The 26,017-nt window shown below is 42.0% G+C and overlaps 2 protein-coding genes across 5 annotated transcripts in view; one reads left to right on the top strand and one right to left on the bottom strand.

The window, feature by feature from the left end:
* Positions 1 to 901: 901 nt before the first annotated feature.
* On the top strand, positions 902 to 7,790 carry LOC118431546 (prostaglandin E2 receptor EP4 subtype-like). Its single transcript, XM_035842787.1, has 9 exons — positions 902 to 999; positions 1,637 to 1,784; positions 3,428 to 3,527; positions 3,843 to 3,961; positions 4,490 to 4,725; positions 5,099 to 5,228; positions 5,648 to 5,835; positions 6,092 to 6,246; positions 7,197 to 7,790. Exons 3-9 carry the CDS (start codon positions 3,451 to 3,453, stop codon positions 7,405 to 7,407), a joined length of 1,116 nt encoding a protein of 371 aa, XP_035698680.1. The 5' UTR covers positions 902 to 999; positions 1,637 to 1,784; positions 3,428 to 3,450; the 3' UTR covers positions 7,408 to 7,790.
* Positions 7,791 to 9,389: 1,599 nt separating this feature from the next.
* Positions 9,390 to 26,017, bottom strand: part of LOC118431680 (lysine-specific demethylase 4B-like) — a 33,642-nt gene continuing 17,014 nt past the window's right edge. Inside the window, exons 6-19 of one of the 4 annotated variants that reach the window (XM_035842927.1) lie at positions 24,491 to 24,586; positions 23,944 to 24,112; positions 22,961 to 23,137; positions 22,441 to 22,567; positions 21,412 to 21,758; positions 20,894 to 20,927; positions 20,473 to 20,605; positions 19,248 to 19,461; positions 17,329 to 17,408; positions 16,816 to 16,980; positions 15,955 to 16,214; positions 15,263 to 15,416; positions 14,701 to 14,862; positions 9,390 to 12,002 (exon numbers count right to left, since the gene is read on the bottom strand). In XM_035842927.1, coding sequence (XP_035698820.1) covers positions 11,868 to 12,002; positions 14,701 to 14,862; positions 15,263 to 15,416; positions 15,955 to 16,214; positions 16,816 to 16,980; positions 17,329 to 17,408; positions 19,248 to 19,461; positions 20,473 to 20,605; positions 20,894 to 20,927; positions 21,412 to 21,758; positions 22,441 to 22,567; positions 22,961 to 23,137; positions 23,944 to 24,112; positions 24,491 to 24,586 — 2,253 coding nt within the window. In that variant the 3' untranslated portion in view covers positions 9,390 to 11,867. Of the gene's footprint in view, positions 12,003 to 14,700; positions 14,863 to 15,262; positions 15,417 to 15,954; positions 16,215 to 16,815; positions 16,981 to 17,328; positions 17,409 to 19,247; positions 19,462 to 20,472; positions 20,640 to 20,893; positions 20,928 to 21,411; positions 21,759 to 22,440; positions 22,568 to 22,960; positions 23,138 to 23,943; positions 24,113 to 24,490; positions 24,587 to 26,017 lie in introns of all 4 variants that reach the window. The other 3 variants (XM_035842926.1, XM_035842929.1, XM_035842928.1) reach the window with 3 other exon arrangements.

Here is a 26,017-nt window from a genome sequence, read left to right as displayed (position 1 = left end):
GAGTATACGTCAGACAGCTCAGCTGGAGTCCCGGACAGTTTCAGCAAACCATGGAGGCTAAAATTGTGTAAAAAAAAAAAAAAATTGCAACCTCCTTGAGCAAACAAGTCCGATCCCGATATCGAGAGATTTTTTTATAGTTCAGGCTAATTAGCCTTGTCCAAAAAAATGGGCGAATTTCACGTTGTCAACGATTATTTACACTCCTAAAGTAGCCTAAACATGGTTGGCCGACCCAAATCCGGATTATGGGGGCACGTTTTGATATACTGTGACAGTCTATTTCTCTCCTGGAAGAGGTTTTGCTCCGGCTGTTTGTATGTGTTTCTGGGCGTTTTTATCGGACTTTCTATCAGTATTTTGTACCATGTCTGGTCGCGAGACATGCTTTCACATGCAAAGCAGCCAATTACCACTGATCTGGCGGCACGCGAGGGCCGGGGGGAGGAGTATTTCACACCCATTGTCTTTTGATTACTGTCTGCTATTTTTAGTCAAGCTTCATTTCAATAGTTTGCTAATTATTCGGAGTAGAAACGATTTTCTTATCTAGCATCAAGGACGTTTGTCCTTGCTAGCATGTTGTTTCAATGCGTGCTATGTTCATTTCATGTATATTTTTCGAATTACAAGGTATCTAATCTAAGGACTGCCTAGTGTGCTCAATCATATAAAGGTTGCCGCTCCATACCCTCGAGACTACTGAAATATACAGGTACTAGTATTAGTTACAAGACATAATAGCTTATCAATATTCGGCTGCCAAGCTGATAAACAAAGCGCTGGCACCAAGACAATATCTTGCACTTGTGTGCTAAAAGTGGCATGTTTGGTTTATGAATGACAAAAGAATAAGCCAGCCTGATTAGCAGAACACTACCAGTAGTATGGGCAGTAGACGACAAGAAGTCAGCCTGTAGGAGTGAGTTATTTGCGTGTGTAATGCCTGTGGAAGGTTCCTGGATATCAACCTACCAGCCTGTTAGCAGAAATTTCGTAGTAAGTACACGACGTCTGTTGTAACGTTCTCATATAAGCTAGTCGTGTTGTACAATGTACTTGAAATTCCACGTATTGGTATCTCTAGTTATTGTATAGATTTGTGTATGTATTTGTGAATAATTTTGCCCTGCGGGACACAGAATCCAGTATCCGAATTATCTTTACTTTTGTTAAGTTAATATAAGATAAAGTAGCGCAAGGGTTAATGTTTACAATCCTTATTACATCTTTACTAAGTAGTGGCATGTTATCTGGCTATATTTGTCCAATTTCAATTTATTTTTCTGCGACCTGAGGAGCCTGGTAGAGGCTAAAACGTTTATACGGACCTCAAACGGACTTGAATATACTAGTATACGCACGTGCGAACCCACCTTCATCTTTTGCGCAAACGAATTTTATTGTGGTGTTCCAGTCATTTGAAGCTGTTAGCTGGCTGCTTTTTAAGTTCAAAACTGCAAATGTGTTCAAGAAAAAAAGAATGACGTATACTCAAAGATAAAGTAGGCCAGATGACATGTATTGCGATCAATCAGAACACAGCATACATCAGCCATGGTTATTACATAAGTAACGACTCTGCTCATTGGTCACATTAAGATTCTTAGTGCAAATACATAATCCTATCTACCAGATATAAAGACTTCGCAATAGACTACATTTTCGGACACACCAGCACATTGGTGGTCCCGTATCTACTGCAGGCAGGGAGTTCACGGTGGGCAGACGACGACGGTTCAGCTCTCCTCTGTATGAAGAGTCTTTCTTGTTTCTTCACAAAGGTAAGTTGGTTGGTCTTTTCGATACTCCTGAAAGTACTACGCACGTGTTTAGATGGTCACGGCTAGTGTTTAGATATTGGTGGATGAGTCTCAAACAGTTACAATCCTTAGCCTCTACCAGGCGTCGTGAATCGGTGCTCTAATTGTAGAGATTGGACCACTCCTAGCGTACAATTGACTCTATTTGTCCAATTTCTACAATTAGACCACCAAACCACGGAGCCTGTTAGAGGCTAACAATCCTTGCGGTGCTCTTCCTTGAAAGTACAGAAAGTACACGTATTGACTCTACACAAAGATGTCCAATCAGACTTCGAAGGGACCACGTGCCACTAAATTTTAACTGAACCTCCGAGAATGCCGTAGTGGGGGCGATTCTCTGTTTACCCCTGTGATCCCGAAAGACACAGATGTATACATATGCGCTTTAGAATGAGAAAAAAGGCTCGGGATTTTGGTTAGTAACGTGAGTTGATGTTGTACCTATTAAAGGGGCGAGTTTACCAGGATATCTACAACAAACAGATGAGGTAATGATGTCTAATGCGGGTATTTTCTGAAAGGAAAGCTAGTTTGTTAAGGCTACCGATCTGAGTTTCGGGAAGACCTGATAATTGAAGTTGCTAGCAAAAGGAACGCACATATGTACCTTCAAATAGGTCATAGAAACATATATATTTGCCATATTATGACAAGTATATATTCATTAAAAAGGAAAAGGGATGTACTCTTCATGTTTCAACGTCATGGGTCCAAAAATTGATAAGCTGACTTAAGTTTACATATCATTATATCCACTGTGTCCTGTCGGAAGTATAGAATCAAGCCTCCTTAGTCCTAGAGCATATGGTTGGGCACTAATCCCGTGAAATAACCTGCTCCATACGGGCGCCTGATAATGTAATCCTACAGATCAATCATTAAACCTTCGCCGAAGCAATTATTTTTTCATCTTCCAATTTCTCTCTTACCCTGAATCCCAACAAATCCGCCTACCGAAAAGACTGAATTAGCTCGAAGAGCTTTTTGTCAATATAAGAGAGCTTTGAAGAAGATTTAGTCGCTTTGTCTGTTACATTCTGTTATTGTAGTTTACGGTAAGTTCGCGCGTGTGCGGTTGTGTTGTCTTCGTAATGTGTTGTGCTGAAATAGACATCCTATATGTGGAATTATTTATGCGGCATGACAATGGTACAGCGAGAAGGTGCAACCACAAATTCTAACGCCACAGAAATCACACCATGAGCTAAAGAAATTGGTATTTATGTAGTTGTAACTGTAAGAACACTGGTTATGCCCTTGGTGCTGAAATATCTGTTAAATGTGACTGTATGAACGGTAAACACTGCAGTACTCGGTATTTGGGGTACATGGATAAACAAGACAAACTGAAGTATTGCAGATAAACAGACCTTCATAATATCTATACCCTTTGTGTTGAACATATCTATCCATCTATCTTTTATCTATAGGACGAAAGAGAAGTAAGAAAATGGGCAAGAAATAGGGATAGAGTGCGAGACATGGGGGAAATATATCACATAATATTAAGTTTAATATACTATATATAGGAAGAATTCAGACAACGGTTTTCACTTGGTCGAAAAGGAATGCATTCTAACTATGAAGATTTCCCCTACCAGAAACAAGAGGTCTCCACGTCACCATGAACGTCAACTGTACCAACGAGACGGAGCACGTGGTGCATCCTGGGAAGGCTGGTTCTGCGATTTTTTTATCCAGGTATGTGATAGAGGTTACTGTTAATACTTGGCTTTTGGTGTTAGTGAAATGGTAAGTGCTATGGCTGAGTAGACACAAGATCGAGAAGCCGCGCGTTTGCTTTCTGGCACTTATCACGACTTTCCTCATTCCACCCAGGTGCAAAAATGGTTACCTGGCTTCGGTTGAGAGTTAAAGGTGACGGAATAAGGGGGTTTGGCTCCGATACCTTGCCCTAAGACAAAGTGGACGAACAACCTACTACCTTACGGCATAAAAAAGGCTATAGGATTACCTTTTTTCTTTCTGAGTCTTGTTGTGCCCCTTACTCCACAGTTTCACGTCCCTGTCCAACGCGGCGGTGATCGCCATCATCGGGCTGCGGATCGGGAAGAACAACAACGTTCCGCTGATTCTGGTGTTAGCGCTGGCCTGCACCGACATCGGCACGGCGCGTGAGTAGTTTGCGATTTTGGGATATCGATGTGACTTGTTCATTTCAACATAAATAGCAAGATACAACGACGCAAAAAATACGTAGGGAGGTTAAAAATGAGCTAACGTTGAAAGTAAAGGGAACAGGGTAACTATTGAGAGAGAAGTTAGCTACGGTTCAAGAAATGACCATACATCCGCGGGCGATGTCTTTGGTGTTTTAAAGTTTCCACCCTTGCTATGGGAAGATGTGCCCCGAGTTGGTCATTCAGGCTCGGTCCCACTCAGATTAAGGAGTATAGATGCACTACAGACTCTAGATCTATTGGCCTAGCCGAATGTGTGCGGTGGGGTAGTGGCGGACCGCTCCGATAAAATATGCATGTAAAGTTAGCTTGTATCTGGTTTAAAAATGTGGCCCTGGTATATATCAGGCGATGACTTTTCCTGTAAAAACAGAAGCTACATTTTATCTAGGGAACTACACGTCCCATGCATACTGGAGCAAGTTCTAATATAAGGTGTTTCTTATTTCTCGTTCTCCGTAGTGTTCGACTTCATCCCAGCCACCATCACGTACTTTGTTGGGTTTTGTAAGAACGGCGGCCAGCCCATGTGCTTCTTCCACGGCTTCGTGCACACCTTCCTGCTGACCACCTCACACTGCATCGTTGTGCTCATGGCGCTGGAGCGGTTCGTGGCGCTGTGCTACCCCTTCAAGTACACCAACATCGTCACCAACAGGAACGTCTCACTGGTCCTGCTGGGCTGCTGCGTATATGCTGTGAGTTGCACCTGCTCCAGGTCACTTTTAATGTGAAAAATCAAGTAAAGTTTAAACTCAAATATCTTTTTGATCATACAACCTACGTCAGAAACTGTACATGAAAAGATGTTCGGCAAAATACCTAAGAAGATACCTAAGAAGTGGGTAGTGGGTTATAGGCGGGGAGTTTCAGTGCCCATAAACTAGAATAAAAAGTTTTAGGCTGAATTTCATAGAACTGGAAAATCAACTGTTTCGCTCCTACGGCGCTTTCTCTCCGGCTGGAATATATTCTGAGCTACACATTTCGTGTTTGTCAGTACGCACCAAACACTATAGCAGTCACTGTGGTTGTACAAGACGAGATAAATTTCCATTTCCCTCCCACCAGGTTATTTTCGCCGTACTGCCCCTGCTGGGGTTTAACCGGGTGGTGGCTCACTTCGGCGCCATCTGCTTCTACGACTGGTACGACCGCAGCACCCTGGGCAGCGTCTACATCTACTGGTATTGCATTCAAGGTGCGTAACCGTTTTTGGCGACACCACATAAGCGAAGTTATTCTCACTGCTTTCCGTGAGATATGGATTTTTGAAAACGTGACTCGAAAAAGCGCGAAAAGACGTCATAGAAGTTCAGGAACACAAAATTACATTTCTTGTTGAGGTTCGATTCTTGTATCAATCAAAGACCATGTTGAGGAATCAAACGAAAAATTGTCTCCACAAACTATCTAAACTGTATGATGACACCACTGCACTTACAAGGGCCAGAGCAACAAACATTGAGGTGTCACAAAATTCTTTGAAGTTGAAAACTGAGATATAAAAGCATGGCGGTCCGTTTTTCACTCCCCCATCAGTTTCTCCCCCCTCCCCATTACCAAACCTCACTGCAAATCCGTCTATTTACAAAGGTTGTGTCCTAATTTCCCACCCAGGTTTCCTTCTGATCGCGACCCTGGTGTTCTGTAACATGGTGGTGGTGCGGGAGCTCCGCAAGATGCAGCAGCGCATGCCCAATGCCGCGGGTGCCGCCAAGGACCCTGCCCTGACCAAGCACCGCGAGTTCACCGCCTACATGGTGGTGGCTTCTATCATCTTCACTGTCTGCATGACTCCGCTTACGGTTAGAAAAATGTTCCTTTTTGCCATTGCAACTCTTACCGGAAGCATGATATTGGACAGTGGACAGATTGGGAGTAAGGATGTTTATCTGTAGTCCCTGTTATTATACTCTTATGAAAGTCTACAGAAATACATTAGTACATTGAAGCCATAAGTGCTAAACTTATTTGCAATCTAGGTAAAACAATTCATCGGTAAGCAAAGTTGTATCAACACATATTTTCACTGCAATGCTTTTTTGGTCCCCCCCCCTTCAGATCCGTACCCTTTGCAACCACCTTGGCCTCCTACAGAACCCAAACATGGACTACTTGTCCATGCGGATGCACATCACCAACAGTGTGATCAACCCACACCTGTTCTGGATGTTCCGCGCCTCCGCCAGACAGCGGATCTGGGAGCTCATCAAACGGTAAGGGCGATTCCATTAAGGTCTTTCAAAGCTTTGAAATGTACTAGTGTGTCCAACATGTTCATGAATGTAAAACTTTTGCTGTTATGACGCATAACAGTTCCTTTCTCATGGGGTTTGTGTTGTTCATCAAGAAGGGACACCAATGGGCGCAATACGGTCGGAAACCAAACAAGTGACCAATGGCGGCTAAGCATGAGATTAACCATATACATCATTTGCAAAGTCTCAATCGTTTCAACATGAGATGATGATGCTTTCATGACTTGATCATATTAGGAGGATAATATTCTCCCAGATTAATATACGAGGGGCGTTCAATAAGTAATGTCTCTGACCCATTTTCAGTTGTCTGATCTAGATGAAATTTAGCATGTATAATGATTAATATCTCTATAAGTTTTGTTGCAAAAACCAGCTCGGAACTATTAGTAGTTTCTGATTTAAAGGTGTTTGAACTGAGTCAGGTGTGAAATGAGCCAGGTGTGAAATGGAGCCAGTTTAGTGTCACGCAGTGATTCGGTTTTTGTATTTGAAAGGACGCACACCAAAGGAGACTTTTGATGAAATGAAAGAAACTTATGGTGATGATGCCCCATCATATGACGTTGTAAAACGCTGGCATCGTGAATTCAAACATGGCCGGAAGTCTGTGGAAACAGCTCCCAGACCTGGTCGTCCCTCTTCTGTCATTGATGAGGTATCTGTTGGAGGACCAACCTGGGGTATCCTACAAAAACGGTGTCCAGAGATGCATCAAACAATGGGAGAAATTCATAACTCTAGGTGGTTCCTATGTAGAGAAAGACTAATAACTGTGTCAAGTTTCATTTATCTCCTGCTATGGAAAATGAGTCAGGGGCATTACTTATTGAACGCCCCTCGTATTCCCATTAAGCGTCTACAAAGTTGATTAGCCAGAGGGCCTTCCACTTATCCCAAACCCACAGCATCGCCTGCTGCTGCCGCCCCAGTGAAGTGGAGAACATGCGGCTCTTCAACCTGTCCTCATCGGCTGGTAGTGCCTCAGAGCCAAACAAGACTAACTCCGCCTCTGCTGGGACGGCCTCTGAGCACAACAAAACTACCTCCGCCCCTGCTGATGACAACAAGGCCCAGGTCTACAAGCCAGAGTCTGATGATGGACCTCAGACAGCTTAAGGGCAATCAAACTCCCCCAAAGGCTTGCTGATAAACACTGTTTACGCCCGTTGTTGCTCCATTTGTATATCAGAATTAGCCACCTTCAATAATAGACCAAAGCCGCCGCTAACATGTTTTTACTTCCCTAAAAGTTTGCCTATAGAATCTGTGTAGAACCTTTGTTTGAACTTTGTGCGGCCCAATTACCTGACTTGTATGATGTCCGATTTACAACCTTAAGTGAACAAATTACCTGAAATATAGTAAATTTGGAATGGATTTCCACTGGAATGTTGGAAGCACATCTACATAATCCTTCAAAATGCAGTGCTGACAGCGGGTTGGCCTCTGACCTCCAAACCTTATGACCTGTCATTTATGGATCATGACTTTGGTGATTGCAGTACCAAAAAAAAAATGTTTCACCTTGTAGATATTGTTGTATTGTTTGTATGTATGTAAAATAGGGCATTAAGTAGAAGTGATATGAAGAGTATTTTTCACATCAAATGTTTTATCATGTACAATGTGTCAAAGTAAGGCATTCAGTGGTTACAGTTAAAACATGTGAGAATAGGTACTTTGAGTACTTGATATCGTGCAATAATGGTACACTTGTGCAATAATGGTACACTTGTACAATAATGGTACACTTGTGCAATAATGGTACACTTGTACAATAATGGTACACTTGTACAATAATGGTACACTTGTACAATAATGGTACACTTGTGCAATAATGGTACACTCAGGACAAACTTCCCAATCACTGATGCTTGGTTCACCTGATGCAGGAAATGTTACTGCTCTATAGCTGTAGAGTACATCAGAATGTTAAAAAAGAACTTAGGAAAGCAAGTATTTTCGATATTCTGCCTACTGCTGTAGCGAAATATTCACCTTTTCAAAGATTTATAGGTAGTAAATATGATTAAATGTTGCACTAGCACACTGTAAGACATAATCTTTCAACTATAACTGTTTTGTGTCTTGAAATCAGTTATATGTATTTCATGTGGTGCCTGTGAAAACTTTTATGCGATTATGTAAATGTGTTAAAGTTAATGTTATATCATGATAAAGGTTGTCAGTTTTGTGCTATGGATGATAAATTGATGTCTTTGATATTAAATACAAAGTACATTGTATTTCCACTTTGGATGTTAGGCCTAGCAAGTAAATTTTATGGATGACATCCTCTGCAGACTGCAAAAATAGTGCGATAGGGCAAAAAAAAAAGATGGGTGAAAAAAAAACAAGATGGCTACATATTCAAAAATAGGCACCATAAAGTTGTGATGAGTGTTGTAACAAGAATTAAAGGGACAAAACATGGTATCAGAGCCAACAAGGCATTCATTCCTGTATTCAAGACATGTTCTGGTGTGGTAAAAGTGACACTAGTGTGGTAGACTGGCATCACCAACAAAGTTGGTAACCATACTCATGGCTTCCATATTGGTGTCACTTTTACAACTATCCAATAAGTTTCATTTATACAACTACAGCCCTGGGTACCTCGCAAGTGTCACTTCTACAAGTACAATTATTAGGCTACAACACAACATATTTGCTCATTTTGGTACTTTATCGTCATGTTGACCATCCCTGCAGAAGAAAAACTTTGTTTTTTTCTTCTGAAATCAGGCAAAAATTAATGCGTGCGCTGATGTCATCCATAAAATTTACTTGCTATGGCCTTATAATATATTGCTTAGAGTTCACTTGCAATAATAGACCAAACTGTAACATGTCTAATTAGAGTTCTTAAACAGAATTTGCCTTAGTAGTCGTCAGTGAAAAAAATGGACAATCCATTTCAAATGTAAGAGTACTTCACAATACATGTAAGTTGTACCTGTCAATACCTTTTCAGCTGACATCAGTACTTCTTGAGTTGTTAGAAATACACTAGAATTTCTAAAAAAAATGGTATACATGTATTCTATTTGTGTTACAGTATTATTTCAATACCACAAATGAAGAAATGAAGCCACTGGCATGTTTTGACATTTTACTTCTGTTGAGGAATCTTGGTAGACATACATGTTTGTTTTGCAACTCGATAGGTTTATGTACAAGTCAATCGGAGAACGCCTTCTTAATACTACAATGTAATACCACTCTACCTGTAACCCCCAAGCACAAAACGTACCAAAATATCTACAGAGTTTCAGCATCATATCATTGTCAGTACCATCAACTAAGCAGATGAAATCCTAACTTGTAGCTAAGACTTCAAATATCCTTGCCAAGTGCTACTTTTGGTACAAACACATTTCTCATCTTATACATTGTATATCACCAATTCTCAACAATAAATAGAAAAAAAGACCTTATTGCTTTATATACAAAGCAAAACATACCACAGTTGACTAACGCGATATAAAGGTATCAACATTCTCTCCACAAGTTTTCTTTTGCTGGCTGTTTGAGTGCATGATGCAACAGAATTTTGAAACTTGCAATTTCTCAACATTGGTAGCAGTATAACATTTATCTCTGATTTAAATGTGTACCTGTGCATTTGAATTGAATATTGAGAATGTATGTACATGTATACCTCAGAGAAGTATAGTCAATGTCTGTTAAATATTTTGCATGATATTTTGGGTAATGTATTTAAGTGATAAAGTACAACCATCTCTGGTGTAGGGATTCTTGTTATTATGGCATGTCTTTTGTAAAACATGACCATATTTTATCTTTTGATTCCTTGACTCTAGAGTCTAGTGTTGACCAATACAATGTGTAAAAAATAGTCCGTTTTTTTTGCAAGAAGCTTCGACATATACAATAACACACAAAAGGAAAGAAAAGCTACACTCAAAGTTTGATTTTTTTCCAGGAATTTTCTTTCGAAAACAGTGATCAGAGAATGACCTTCATGAGAAATGTACATTTTTCATTGTGTGGACATGCAAACTGTTTTCATTTCACTTACTTGTACTTTATTTACAGAGTTAATCTAAATCTAGTCTTAACTAACTAACTAACTACAAGGAACGCAATGCACCTATCAATGTTCACCCTGAGGGGTTATACATCCAGACATGATACAAACCTTTTGCTTTTAGCTGCTAAGCCCCTCAACCAAAGATAAAAATGGCTTTGACCAGCTTATAAACTTCTCGAGTGCTAGAAGAAACAAACTTCTATTCCGTATCATGATTCAACCAAAATTCTGGATAAACAAACTTTCATTTTGCAATGAAAACAAAACCTTTCTTTTGAAATAAATGTAGGTAGTCAACCCACAAATCAACTAAATCTGGTTGTGTTTTTAATCAAAGATACTCCACCAAATGTCTTCACTGGGCTCAACTGTGGGCTTGTCAGTCATGACCTTCTGTCTGTAGTGCCACCTAGGGTTCACACTGAAAAGTGCAGTTCTACTAGCATGGCCCTCATAGTGCAACACTCTGTACAAAACACACTAGACTGTACACATAGCTTCTTACAAAAGATAAGTGGCATCTCTCATTTCTTGAGTAACATACTACCTGATGTAGTAAGATACAGAATCTGCATTGTGATATTTGGTATCTGTTATCTCATCTATGTGGTTTCTATTTGTCGATATCAATTGTCTACCTGCAGCTACTATTTTACAGCTATATGAACATACCTTCTTGCACTGTTCAACTGTTTGGTGATGTTTGGATATTATTTCAACCTGCCATGTCGAAGAGCAAACCAGTAAATGAGTGGTGGTAAACATGACTCTTGGAGGAGTGACTGAGTCCATTTTTACATTTTCCCAACAGCAGCAGGAAATCCAAACTTTGCAGGGGTTGCAGCACAACTTAATCTGTAGAAACATGGCATGGAACTGCAAGTGTACTCACCTAGACAAACTTGGAGCAAGAAGTAACACTGTCTAAGTAGCCTTGACAAACCTCAATAGTTTTTTGTCTAAATGCACTTGTCAAATTGTAATATCTAAAATAATCATTATGATCAAGTATAGTAAGCACCATCATACAATGATTCTGATAAATTTCACTGTTACTACGGTTTATACCATTACTGTATATACTGCAATTATCAGTATATACCTTACAATTTTGTTTGCTTGGAAAGCGAGGCAAGCTGCGCATCATGTGCAGAAGCATGAAGAACATACAGGCGGATACCCAACATCACCATACACAACAGAACAGTGCAGATGGTTTAACTACTGTAACAGGAACAACCACATCACTACACACAAAAGGTCTAGTTTGCTAATCTACCATGAAACCAGGTAGATTGTACATTGAACTTCTTAGCGCGGTCTATCAGACATCAGATTCAATCAACATCATCAAATCCAAAAAGACAACAAGAATCATCTTTGGATCAAGTCAAGAAGAATGTCACTGCAAGAAACTAAAAAATCCAACCAATCAACTGTGTTGTTTCTCAAGAATCGTACTCTATTGCTTGAGACCTTTTGGGTTCTAATTTTCACAGAGAGCTTACGGCACTTTTCTGAGCTACGGGGTCCCTCCGCTAGCGAAATCTGCGGCATCTGGGCTCCAGGAATAGCGCGTGTTGGCAACGCGAGGTCGCTTGCTTTCTACGAGATCCCCTCTGTAGAAGATGTCATGCCTCATGTCAGTGGCCGTGGACTGCAGAAAACGGAAAAAAAGAGGGCAAATTTGGTCACCTTCCTTCCCTATCAACTGACTTACTCTGATGTAAACTACCCTAGTTCTGAGAAAAAACACACTCAAATTTTGATGTTTTCATTTCAGATGTGCTCTTTTGAGTCAAGACCATCGAGGGCAGCAAACCTGGGTTCTGTGGGGCTCCCTCATCTGTATGAGCACCCCCTGGCAACATGAAATGGTACTGCAGGTCTAAACAGCAAGACAAACATTTCTGTCAATTTCTGTCTGGGACTGGAAGGCAAGTGAAAGCTACGCAGTGGAGTGCACACCTATTACTTCACCAATGTCTTCCAAAAAACCTAAATACAAATGAAAAAAACAACTTTTAATATTGTTCAAGAACTGAAACATCCTCCACAGTGACTGCAAACCACCTTTTTATCACCTTCTAGAAGCCATCAACACATTTTCTGAGAAAAAAAGGATGTTCAAAGAATCCTGTTGGATCTGATCATGTCTTTTGACTGATGTCTGCTAAACACAAAGAGACTACGACAGAAGTTAAGGGTATTTCTGACACATTCACTACATACTTTACCTGCATGGCTCACACTCCACTTTGAGATAAGAGAATACTGATTGATCGAGTAAAGCACCAATCGCAGTAAGAGAAGGATAAGTCTTGAACCTCATTGGTCAGTGGCTAACACCAACATTCTTGGTTTGTCAGTGGTCACCAACAATGCAAACTCTTCTCACAACATGTTATAAGACAGCAACATGAACCTACATTTTGTAGCAGCTTCCTGATTGCATGTACGAAGTGCAGAAATACCCAAAACACTGCCAACAGCCAAGCATATATGCATGCACGATTATGTAGCACTGTATAGTAAGGCATTGTTCCTCTACTGCTACCCCGTAAAGAGCAGTTTCTCAAATACAAATGTAGTCACTATTACACAAAATATAAGTAATACTAAAAAGCCTGATTTTTACAACATCAACAACACATACATGTTCATTACCTTATAGGTTTGAACAATAATAATAATAATAGTAATGATACAAGACTTTACAAAATAAATAAATTTCAAGATAAAAATCAATCAATCATAGTCACTCGAAATGACAATTCTAATTCACATCACTCTGTCCTATTTGGTAAAGAAAGAAAAAAAACAACACTGCAGTGATATGGACAAAGTTGGAAGAATGCAACGTTTTCAATTTGCTCATGATTACAATGTACTTTCAGGTTTACAACTATCCCTATATCTAGCCTTAAGGCTTTAATAATAAGCTCCAAAAAACTAACCGTTACAGACTATAGTGACACCACACACACACACAAACACATATATTTACATACATTTATGTACATCATTCTTTAGTGATGCAAGATGAGGCAAGAGGCCTATTTCAGATTCTGCACGTTCTTGAGACTTAAGTTAAGGAACGCTGTACTATACCATCTTGGGCACATTCCTGAGCAAAATGTTTTCCTTTTTAACTCCAAAAAGATGTAATTGGGAGAGACAAGCTTTAAGTTCAAGCATTCAAATCAAAAGGGATTGTGTACTTTGAATGAATACTACTGTTTATGTTTCTGTTTAAAAATCCTACTTAACATAGCATTACTTACATTTCTCAGTTTGCAAGTTTCAGTGTACTCTGTTATAGAAAATGGCCAATTCCGAGCACCTTGTGTACGTATGCTAAGGCCACACTAAACTGACTTTATGGATGACATCTTGACGCACAGAGATTTTGGTATGTTATCTTTTTCTTTGAGAAGATGGCAAGGATCAATGACAATGCTATGTCTATGTGGACAACTAGTCATTATAGACAGGTTCTTAATGCTTGTGACAAAAGGAAAAGTTATCTTAGTGGTCTCAGAAAATGGTCATATTGACCAGGTGGTCCTTACGTAGACATGGTCACTGGTACTACAATCGTCCCAAACATTTAACATTAACGACAACACTAAATCCGGAATTTCTTTACTTTTGCATTAAATTTTTGGTCTTCACAAGATGTCATCCATACAATCAACCCAGCGCAGCCTAACCTGGGTTTGTGAAACTAGAAGCTAAGTGTGTTGAGATCACTTCCTCCCGTCCGACGAAGAATGCGCGTCCGGCACCATGGCGTACAGCTCCATGAGGTGAGGCGACAGCTCCGACCCGTAGTAGCCGGAGACCGGCTGGGGCGGCTCTAGTCTGTCCATTTGCTGCGGGTAGTACTGAAACCCGAGGAACGACGGTTGGTAGAAGACTGGCGCCGAGCCGAACACCGCACTGTTCATCATCCCCATGCCTGGCTGCTGCCCCATACCCGCACCAAGCCCAAACTGGCCTGGCATGCGTCCCATCGAAGAGGCCTCCGACTCGAAGCCAAACCCAGCTCCGCTTGCTACCGTGTGCTGTGCAGCATTCTGACCACCGTATGCCGAGCCAAATGTCTCTTCTACCGAGCCAAAGCTCCTTCTGCCTGACCTGCTAGAACCCACATCCCTATATCTTGCACTCGACTCCATACTAGGAGGCATCATATGATCCCAGCCCCCCATTGCTTCCGATTGAAAATTGGCCGTAGCAGGTCTCAGTGGACAGCTAGTTTTGGTATACCCTGTTGCCCCTTCACTACTTAACGTCTGCTCCGAGGCTGATGACCTTGGAGGGACTACTTGACCTTGACCCTGCGTCCTTACCAGGCGAGACCGCACCCTCCTCGGGAGGTCTTCGTCTTCGGTGTAGACGTCTTCCCTCTTGACCGTCAGCTGTGACCCGTCCTCGAACTCGACCTGGTACATGGTGACAGTAGAGTACCCCACAAAGACAGCATTGTACAGGATACCATCTGTCCAACGGACCTGGGAGGAGCAACACAGCAACAATATAGCTCACGAAATCTTTTTTGGACACTATTGAACTACTGTAAATGCATTTAAGTGGTGAAGTGGTCACCGTGAAAACCGTGAACATTAATCCACCGCGAACATTTCTGCATTTACAGTATTTGCCACATATTATAGCTGACACATAGACATCAATGGAGGATACCTACTTTAGCCTGACAACAAAACTCAATGAACAGAAAAGAAAAATACTTGTTAACAAAACTCAAATACACCATGATACCTTTATCTACAATTCACAGATATACACAAACCAATACAACAATGTATCATGAACAGTGTTCTCTTCATTGATATGACAATCTCTGTACTATGGTTACTAAGGGGTAAGAAGAAGACAAAGTTGTTGACTCACAGTGACCGGCGTTCCCTCCAAGGGAGGGCCGTCTCTCTCACAGTTGTGGCTCTCGATGTCCTGTGGGAACAGGTTGTTGCTATACGAGCCGTCGTCAAAGTTCACCTCGAAGAAAGTTTGTGATGTCAGCCCGATCACCTGGCACTGGTAGTACCTGCGGAAGAAAGGAACAAAATATTCATGAATACGGTCATCATAAACTTTAAGGCTTGACACAAGAGTTTTTTTTACTTGCTTTTCTAAATACATTTACGAAAGAAAAGCATGGAGTATGTACAAGATACTTTTCACATGTGCATTGGGAAACAATGTCAATAACAACAGAAACTAATGAGATCCACCATCACTGTTGATGTTGATATTTGAACGCTCAGTATTAGTCGAGAGTTCAAGTCATTAGTATGGGGGTGGTCAAGCTTAGATACACCTAAAGTCATAGTCTGACTGACAGTGACAACCGAGGGGATGCAGGAGACAATTGCCTTAAAACGAAGTTATTCAAGACTAACTGTAAAGGGATCATCAATCTGTTTCCAAGTAAGAATAAGACTTTAACTGTTCTTTTCATGATGTGGAGATTTTGTTACTCTGATTTTTTGACAATTTCCTGAAGAAAAGATGAAGAATCTAGACCACAGCAAATTCAGATACTATGTCTGCCACTGCCAAACATATAATGACGTCAACCATACCGTCCGTTCTTGTGCTTAGCGATGACACTCTGTCCAACGCTGATGTCCGTCAGCGGCCGATTCCTCGTGCGTTCCCGGTTGCACGTGTGGCGCTGGCAGATGACGTAGACGGAGAACGGCCAGTCTCCGGGCTCCATGGCCATGCCTGCCGCATGCGCGCAGGTCACGTGGAACGATAGCGCACACTTGCCCGCCGAGCACTGGATACACGCCCCCATGTTCACCCCCTTCTTCATGATCTTCTTGCAGTAACAACACTTCTGTAGATGTGGGAAAAATAAATGGCATTCTTCAATGGCTATGCTTAATGTCTGTTCCACTCATTTACTATATTGTAACAAAAATCTGGGCGCTGCTGTTGCTCTACTATTATCGATAATATTTCATTGCCCTGTATGTAGCCTCTTAGTATATTGTCCCTATAGCTATTAGTTGTTTATGGGTTGCCATACATTGTACATTGTGCGATTGTTGAGCAATAAAATTCATTTACTAATTCACAATAACTGAAAAACAAGAAAATGTATTGGTATGGCCTTATCTAAGGGCGTGGTCACATAGGTTGCTGATCGTCATACGATTTTGATGCCATAAGATTTTCAAGCAGGCGACGACAGAACCAACAACTGAGATGGATCCAGCACTGCATTTTGGGTACCAAGACAGTTGAACTTTGCAGGAGATTGCAAAGTTAGTGATTACAAAGTTAGTGATTGTGTGATGATCGCATGACCTATATAAAGGTTTCGGACTCCAGGAAGAATAGCGGCACCTCTTCTGTGGTATCGCTAATGGAGATCCTAATAAAACAAACAAACCTATGTGACCCCCCCCCCCCCCCACAGAAACAAAGAAACGCACCAATCTGATCCTGGCGTTGGGTACTTTGCTGGTGTTGATGGGTCCTCTGGCCTGCACCGACTCGAACGACACCTCCTGCACCGCGATGGCACAGATGATGTGGGCCCATCTGCCTGTCGTGGTGGCCTTCAGGGCACCGCCCCGCATCACACACAGGCAACATTGCTGCGGGGTAAGCAGAGACACATGAGGAATTCGGATTCTGACTATGAGGACCAAACTGCATTCTCACATCACCCAAAGGCAACATTGCTGAGGGGTAAGCAGAGATACATGAGGAATTCGGATTCTGACTCTGAGGACCAAACTGCATTACCACATCACACACAGCCAACATTGCAGTGAAATGACAGTCTTATGTCCTGTGTCTTACATAGTAGTGAGTGCACAGTTTGCACAGTAGTATAATATATCACTAATGGAAATCCAGATAAAACAAACAAAAACAATAAATTGATGAAACTGCTCAGTATTTCCAATTTACAAATAACATTAGAAATCAATGCTCCTTACCGCATCCCAGGCTTCTGCCTCACACCTACTGCAGGTCCAGTGCCCCACGTGCAGCTCCGGATCTGACACACCATAGCAGCCTACAGGGCAAGAGAGACAGCAGATCAGATGAACTGCCTAGCCTGCAAACGTTCAACAATAGAGTAGCATAACACGCCACTCCCATGCTAAAATGTGTATACTAAGTACAACCTGAGTTAGCAACCAATTGGACAAAAGCTTATTAAAACAGGAAGCTTTACAGGAAGGGTGGTGGGAGTTTTCAGGTGTCAAATGATGACATAGTATCCATTACAGTCAAACCTGTATATGAAGACCACTCAAGGGACCCAGCAAAAGTGGTCTTCTTACATAGGTGGTCTTTATATAGAAAACAACGTGGCGGCAGTAAAGAAACTGACAAGTCAGAACATCGATAATTTATGCATGAAACGCATTTGTCTTTATTATTTACAAGATAACACGATGTTATACAATGCTAAAATTACGTATACTTATGTTATTCTTCGTATTAAAAAGTATTATATTTGTAATGATATTTATAATAGATATGTTATAAGAATGATTTGAAAAAGAAAAACGGTGGTAATTCGTCCGGCATTTTGCAGCGTGCCGTGCCGTGCCGGTGCTGGCATAATTTTTTCTCATACCGCGGCCCTAATGTGACAACAAATATTCTGTAACTGAGGTATCACGCGGCTGCACGCCGGCACATCGTGCACATCGACGAACATTTTTACCCAAAACGTAATCGCTATGATCAGAAAATGTTGCAGGCTTCTTCTTTGCGGGAGTTTTGTTTTTGTGTGACGTGAAAAATGCGACATTATTTTCGGGGTATATTTTGGAAACCCACGCTAACTCTCAGCACACTTTACGGCTGCATCGAAACCCAAAATTACGCTAGAGACACCATAAATTCACACATTAACACATGTTTCCACGGAAAGTTCTTTGGATTATGCATTTTTAACTAGGATGGTGCTACGTAATCGTGGAAAATAGCGTTCTTTTGCGTTTTAAAACGTAAGTCTTTGAAACAAGATGGCGTCGAGCTGGCAGCAAAGTTCCCATGATGCACCGCTCCAACCAACCAGAGCGCGAGATCGCCGGGGATTCCCCTGCATTATACATGCAGCTGTTGTTGTTTGTGTGGTTTCAACCAATCAGAGATGCGTATTTCCGACCTGCAGACGCCGCGATTCTGAACCGCGCTGTACAAAAAATACGTATACATGTATTTTCTCGGGAAGAACAGCGAGTCAGATGTTTTATTATGACAGAAAATGCGTTTTTTTAGTTTATCTTCGAAAAGCCTGGTGAAACTAAACGCTTTTATGTCTGCTCCCTGGATATAATGGCATTTTAGCCTGAGATTCTCATCACGAAGCCACCGAAAATTTGTAGAGTGAAGTGCCGATCCAGAACTAATGAGAATGGGAGGGCTCGAGGGGCCATAGCGGTAAATAATTTGTGGCAATTACGCTCATTTTTCGCCGTGAACATTAAATTAGCGTGACAAAATCACATGCCGCGGTCGTTTTGGCAGTGTTTAGGTAACGTGCGGTCGCCTTTAGTGGTGGTCGTGGTCGCGATGGACAGTGGTCGTCATATACAGAAATGTTAATGCTTACGTCTATGGGAAAATTCAAGGGACCGCTTTTCGGCGGTCGTAGTGGACAGTGGGTCGTCATGCACAGGTGGTCGGTAGACCAGGTTTGACTGTATTTGATTATACTGCTGCTGGGATCCCTGACACAGTCGCCACACCGCGTCTCCACGTGGCTCTGTCTAGTGGATCTACCCCTATTTGACCACACACCTTCATGTCACTCCTAACACATTCCAAGTTTCTTGGTCTACCATAACCCATGTTGCCTAGCATGTTTTGCACTCAAAAAGAAAAGGTCTCCACTCACTTGCGTGGACCTGCAGGCTGCACTGCTGACACTTGAGCACGATGCTCCTGAGGTTGGCGTCGATGAGCGGGTTGGATCCGAGCGGGGAGGGGCTGACGGAGCAGGCCGCGAAGCACAGCTCCGGGATCAGCACCAGGCTGCGGGCCGCGTACCCCACCGGCCGCGGCAGCCGACATGTGTACGGGTTCGAGCCGGAGGGGGCGTCAGGGTGGACCTACAGAGGTAGAGAGGACAGACTTTAGTATTTCTTGTTTAGACCACAGGAAGCACAGCTCCGGGATCAGCACCAGGCTGACATGTGTACAGGTTGGAACCAGAGGGGGCGTCAGGATGGACCTAAACACAGGAACAGAGAGGACAGACTTTAGTATCTCTTGTTTAGACCACAGGAAGCACAGCTCTGGGATCAGCACCAGGCTGACATGTGTACGGGTTGGAGCCGGAGGGGGTCTCAGGATGGACCTACAGAGGTAGAGACTTTAGTATTTCTTGTTTAACATTAAACAGTATATAGTAGAGTCGACTCATTCCTCAACTAACTGACATCTATCGCACTGCAGTCATCCCCCAGGAAGACATCTGAAGTCGCCTTGTTTAAGTCTCTGAACCTTTATTCAGATTGCCAAACCAGTTTCATTGATGGACCTGAACACAGAGGTGGAGAGGACAGACTTTAGTTTTTCTTGTTTAGACTACAGGAAGCACAGCTCTGGGATCAGAACCAGGCTGACATGTGTACGGGTTGGAACCAGAGGGAGCATCAGGATGGACCAACACATAGAGGTAGAGAGGACAGACTTTAGTAACCTGCACACAGAAAGTTTCAGAGGTCTTCAACAGGGATCCAAACATTTTTACACTTACAGACAAAATTTGAATCTGATGATGACTGGTGATGAAATGCACGAACCTTACAAATTATACATTTTCATTTCATCTTCTGCATAACCCTGAAACAAAGTGAGAATCAGGTTCTAAATGGCTACTTCAGTGTGCGGTTGTTGAGGTTAATGAGGTTAAGGAAGCCAACAGTAGTATCATCTAATGTTTAAAGAAATTTTATTTCGCAAGTGTAACTTTATTAATGCTGCCTCTTATCCAATAGAGAATTGGTAGCAAAATGGAAACTTTAGGTTAACAAGTTGCTCAAAAAGTTCACCAGCAGACAAATTTCACTGTTGATCATGCCTCAAAAAGCACTCCTCTACAAAAGTTTAATTCTCACCGTATTGTATGGCTTGAAGAGTGAGCAGACAGCGCAGTAAGGGTCCTGTTTAGACATCTTGTCGTTGTGCATCTTCTCCAGAGGGAAGTTGGGAGGGCTGGACACCCACAGGCCCGCCATGGACTGCATCCACGTGTCAAGGCTCTCCTCAATACCAAAGGGGAGGTCTGGAAAGATAAAATGGAAGATTTGGTAGTTTTTAAACATACAGGAGTCTATATTACTGTAAATACAGAAACTTTCGCGGTGGTTTAATGTTCGCGAACATTTTTCCATGGCAGTAAAAGATTACAGGGCATGGTGCTACCGTGAAATTAAAACCACCGCTTTTTCCCCATGCCGCGAAATTAAATCCCTGCGAACTTAAATGCATTTACAGTATCTTCAATGGTAAAGAAAATTGTGGTAATATTGTATCCATGTGTCCAGACTCTCCTCAATACCGAAGGGAAGGTCTGAAATAAAGTGGAATGATAAATTTAATGTAACTTGAAAGTTTGGCTGACCGAAAAGCCATTTTTCTACGGGTTGTAACATGAAGGATGTACAGGATTAATGTACTGACAAAGATCCTCTAGCTCTACTGTCACTCATACAGAACAGTGGACAATAGCTGAATGCACAAGCCTAAGGACTGCATACTTTCCAGCATAAATTAGTTCTCGATTCACCTGCTTCCCTAATCATTGCCAGAAAGTTTGAAAGAAACATAAGCCATGTGGCACTATATGTACCTCTAAAGGTTGACTGGATATTGTGTGCAAAATCTAGTTGAGGGAAAGAGTATAGTACGTCATGCTTTGATCATACTGCCAGGAAGACTAATTTGACTGTCTACAAGCTTGTTTTATGCTGTTTTTTGTTATAACATTATTCAAATCGTGATCACCTACATTCTTTCATATCTGGGCCTTAATTCCAGAAAGATAAAGATTTTACCTTCATCACTGCTCTCCTGCTTGGTAACTGACGTTGGTGACTTGGGTGGTGCCTTACTGATGGGGTGCCTCCGTAAGGGTTTGCTCATCTTCTTTATGACTGGGATGCCTGCCGTGGAAGAACTCTGAGACGCCTGCCACTCGGTCTGACCTGTCGATGAGATCTCCACGATATCCACGATCTCGTTGTCGCTGATCAGGGTGGGCATTTCCGGTTCTTTGCTGGGGGTCGTTGCCCCGTTGCCGGCGCAGAGCTTCTTTCTGGGAGGCTCTGGGGAAGGGAGGGGGTCTTCTCTCTTCAGGAAGGGGGGTAGTCTCTCTTCTGGCTTCAGCACGGGGGGACTTCTACTGTGGGGAACATCACACACGGGAGGAACTCTGTTACAAACATGTGTTTGTTTGTTTGTTTGGACCTTTGTTTATTCACGAAAGCTCAAATTGTCCTGCGGGTTGCTTTTCACTGAGGTCATGAGTAATGTTTTACTGCATTGTCCACAAATGTGGAACTCATCATCAAGAAATCATCATGGAAAATATATCAAGAAAGGAGGAAATATCTTTTCTGGCTTCAGCACGGGGGGACTTCTACTGTGGGGAACATCACACAAAGGAGGAATTCTGTTACAAACATGAGTTTGTTTGGACCTTTGTTTATTCACGAAAGCTCAAATTGGCCTGCAGGCCACTTTTCATTGAGGTCATGCTTTACTGCATTGTCCATAAATGTGGAAACTCAGAAAATACAGCAGGAAAGGAGGAAATGTCTCTACTGGTATCAGCACTGGGGGAAAAGTCTCAGAGAGGAATTCTATTACAAACATGAGTATGTTTTACAGGAATTGTAGATCACACCTTATATGATACCTGAAGGCAGTGGAAGGAGAGGGATGGGTTCCGCCTTCCAATACTTCAGGGAACAATCCAATCCAATAGAGTATTTACACCTCAATGCAACTACAGCCTAAAAAGGCAACGGGACTAACCTTTCACAAGGGCCAAAAAAGGGAGTGTCTAACAAGTGTCTACTTACTCCTCTGAGGTCTCCACTTTGACCTGGCTGGTCTTGGCGGTCAGGACGAGTTTCTCACTGCTGATAACTGGCTGTGGTCTGGCTGGGAGGGGGTCCTCTGGCTCCTGTTTTACCCTCACCACTTCTGTAGAAGAGAAAGGCAACAATATTAGTCTAATTTATTCTGGCACCCTCTATGTGGATAGTGCTATTGTCTTTTCATCAGTCTACAAGACAAGGTAAAGAGCTGAAACCTGCATCTGGTATTGATGTCAGTGGTTTAATCAAGTTTTGGTGATTTACAAACAAGACAAAATGAAAAAGATGGATTTGAATGATTCTTTTCATTTCACTGTGGGTAGGTATTGGTCTATAATCCGGAAGGATAGTTTTGAAAGAGACTTACTTCTAGATATGGTTTACAGGTAAGCATTTCACCACTTAACGCACTGACAAGTGTTAGCTAAGAAATGGGGGACAAGAAACTACCTTGGGAAAATTCTAAGCTCTTGAAGTGAAAGATTTGTGAAAGTTTGATTACCTGTCTGTAGTGCAGGTTTTTCCTTGATCTGTTCCAGCTCCTCCTGGATGGAAGGTAACCTCTCCGGCACCAGCGCCGGGGGGACGTCTTCCTCCGTCTTAACTTCCACTTTCACCTCCGCAGACGTCTTGGTTTCCTCCTTCTTGGGACGACCACGCTTCTTTGTAGCCTTGGCGTCTGAAACGAACAGAGGAACATGCAATGAAGACTGGTTTGAACATAAAAATGAATATGATAACTGTATAAAAGTCTAAGTTATTACAGCTAAGGTTTTTTTTTTTACAATCTTACGATCCAGTAGCCTGGGTACCATCCGTATAGTAATTCGCTCCGATGTTTGCTATCCGGTTTGTCACCGGAACACCGGTTCGAAGGAATGCTCAAATCCATTCCATAATTCGCTCATATGTGGGGACCAATCAGCGCCTGCGTCCAAAATTTGGACGATTCCAGACGTTAAGATGGTCCGCGTTCCCAAACGGAAACACAGAGAAGCGACTGTATATAGTGTATAATGAACGCCGGAGCTAACTACTTTCCGAATGGTACCCAGGCTCACGAGCCAGTGTTTTGGATATGGACTTATTTCTGCTCCAGCAAATTCATGTTTTACTGGCCTTTTTTGTTGATTAACTTTATGAATGTTTCAGTTCTTCTTGAGGGTTGGTGCTGGCTTTAGAGTTTGGTAGGAAAAAAAGAAAGACAGGAAGAAACTTACTTTTATCATAAACCCTTAACAATAGGTTCAACTTTAAGTCCTATATAGAAGTATAACTAGTAACTAAGAGAAAATGTCGTGCATTATGTCATATGCCATTGCCAGAAACAGCAGAAATATGAATGCATGCCATGAAAGAAGTCAATGAGTCCAATGCAAAAGGAGTCAACTTTGTTTTAACCCTCTTGTATATGGTTTAGGTGCCAAAATGACATCATTCTAAAATATCAAAACTATGAAATATAGAAAAGAAAATGAATCCTACCTTTGGATTTGGAGTCTTTATCAGGGTGGGTGATGGGATGTCTGCGTGCCGCTGTCGTCGACACGTTTTTGCGCTTCCTCTGATCGTTGTTGGGGCTGACTCTCTTCCCCAGGGACTCGTGACTGTGGGAGGGGCGGTGTGCGCCGTCTACGTCTGGGATATGGATGATCTAGGGGAGATAAATACAGCCAAGCTGAGCTTAAAGTAATTTTTCCTTCTTATACAATTAGGAAATGTTCAACATTAATTGAAAATGATCTGTACCATCCAGTTCCTTGAGTAACTTACTATATTACATATCTTATTACCTGGATGTCTAACCTTCCTTAAAATGTAGCACAAGTTGAACCATCTACACTACAGATTGCATATCAGTTCATTGCTTGGATATAAACCTACTCTCTGAAAGATAATGGATGTTATCTGAAACCCCAACCGTTTCCAAAATCATATCCAGTTGCTTGGGTAACTGCTTTTTGGCATGCAGTATGCCTTGCCTCTACATTTTTGGCAACCAGTAAGCAAAACCTGTAACTGTACTACTGACCTGTTTCCCTGACTTCCACTGGTCGTACTGTTCAGGCTGGAAGTTCTTAACGAAGGTGTCCATGTTGATCTTGACTCCATCTTTCCGACACGCACACTGTGGAAAAAACAGCAAAAATGTCAGAAAATCTGAAGAGTCTGTTTTAGACCATAAGGTACATGGTTCAAATTCTGCCTGGTGGTGTTCCTCTGACTAGCAGGTCATTGGAAAGAGTTGTGGTCATGTGGACTTCATTTGAAAGAACTTGCTCCTCTCTCTACTGTGGATTCTTTACGTTTGTCATTCATGTAGTTCAGATTGGGATATATATTTGCCTGGAAAGTACAACAGTTTCCAAACTCAATGTGAGTGAAAGTAAGCGTTGCTTGCTTCTCAATAAAACATCAGACCACAAAGCTTTATTCAATTTTTAAGAAAACTGAAATCTGTCCAGATTTTCTCCTTAATACAGAGTATCACAAGGTACAGAATTCCTGAAACTTTGATAAGACACCCCCATACTCTGTTTTCAGTGTAGTATTTTCTTAAATCAGTGACCCCCTAAAACTGAGTCACCCTATCATAGAGTGGAATTTGTTATCACCAAGCACAGTAGGCGGTTATACCGGCTATAACGGCGGTTATACCGGCTATATAGATACAGATATCCTTAAGTGGGTGTTACCCTTCCTGACACGTGTGGGTGTGGCTCTTTCCTATAACCACTAGAAGTGGGCGTGGCTTAGGATCATTAGCTATTGTGTCCTTGCAGGGGGTCAAGCCTTGCTCCCACCACAAACAACTTCTTCAACTGACCACTCAAGAATGATAACCACAATAAACATCCTCGGCCACAAGAGCACCCGATCCTAAATCCGCATCCCGAAACAAAGGTGTTTCCTAATATAGCCTGGGTGGGGGCATATTTTTAGGGGTGATGTCACATGACAGGGCTCGAAATACTTTTTTCTGCATACCTGCACTGGTGCAGGTAACATTGAAAATTACCTGCACCAAACAAATTTTACCTGCATCACCCTGAATTTAGGAAGTATGGATCATATGAAAATTGTTGAGGAACCATTGCTATTTTTTATTTATTTTATATTGAATAGGTGGTAACATTCAATGCTGCTAATGACAATCCACATACACCTACATCATAGGACATTTATATATAAAACCCAGCACATGTACCAGTGCTGTGCAGGTTAGGTGCAGGTAGACAAAATACCTGCACAGGTCCAATTTTACCAGCACTACCCATGGACCAGTGCAGGTTAGGTGCAGGTAGACAAAAAAAATACCTGCACAGGTCCAATTTTACCAGCACTACCAATGGACCAGTGCAGGTTAGGTGCAGGTAGACACCAGAAATACCTGCACAGCTACAGTTTTACCTGCACGAACCTGCATATGCAGGTGGTATTTCCAGCCCTGTGTGAAAAAAGAGGCCCCAAAGCCGGTATCATCGTTGCAAATCATCCCTAATTCCCGGTCCTACACTTTGTAATCTCCACTCCTAAACTGTGTCACCAGCTAATGCTT

Source organism: Branchiostoma floridae, chromosome 15, assembly GCF_000003815.2.
Source record: "Branchiostoma floridae strain S238N-H82 chromosome 15, Bfl_VNyyK, whole genome shotgun sequence".
Taxonomy (NCBI): Eukaryota; Metazoa; Chordata; class Leptocardii; order Amphioxiformes; family Branchiostomatidae; genus Branchiostoma; species Branchiostoma floridae.
Note: the sequence above shows the minus strand (reverse complement) of the source record. Positions and strands in the feature narration are given on the sequence as shown.

Bases quoted from the DNA above. Each gene is read 5' to 3' on its own strand.
- LOC118431546 (XM_035842787.1), top strand. From the start codon at position 3,451: ATGAACGTCAACTGTACCAACGAGACGGAGCACGTGGTGCATCCTGGG. The intron at 5,229-5,647 runs GTGCGTAACCGT...TTTCCCACCCAG, and splicing joins CTACTGGTATTGCATTCAAG to GTTTCCTTCTGATCGCGACC. The intron at 6,247-7,196 runs GTAAGGGCGATT...CCAAACCCACAG, and splicing joins ATCTGGGAGCTCATCAAACG to CATCGCCTGCTGCTGCCGCC.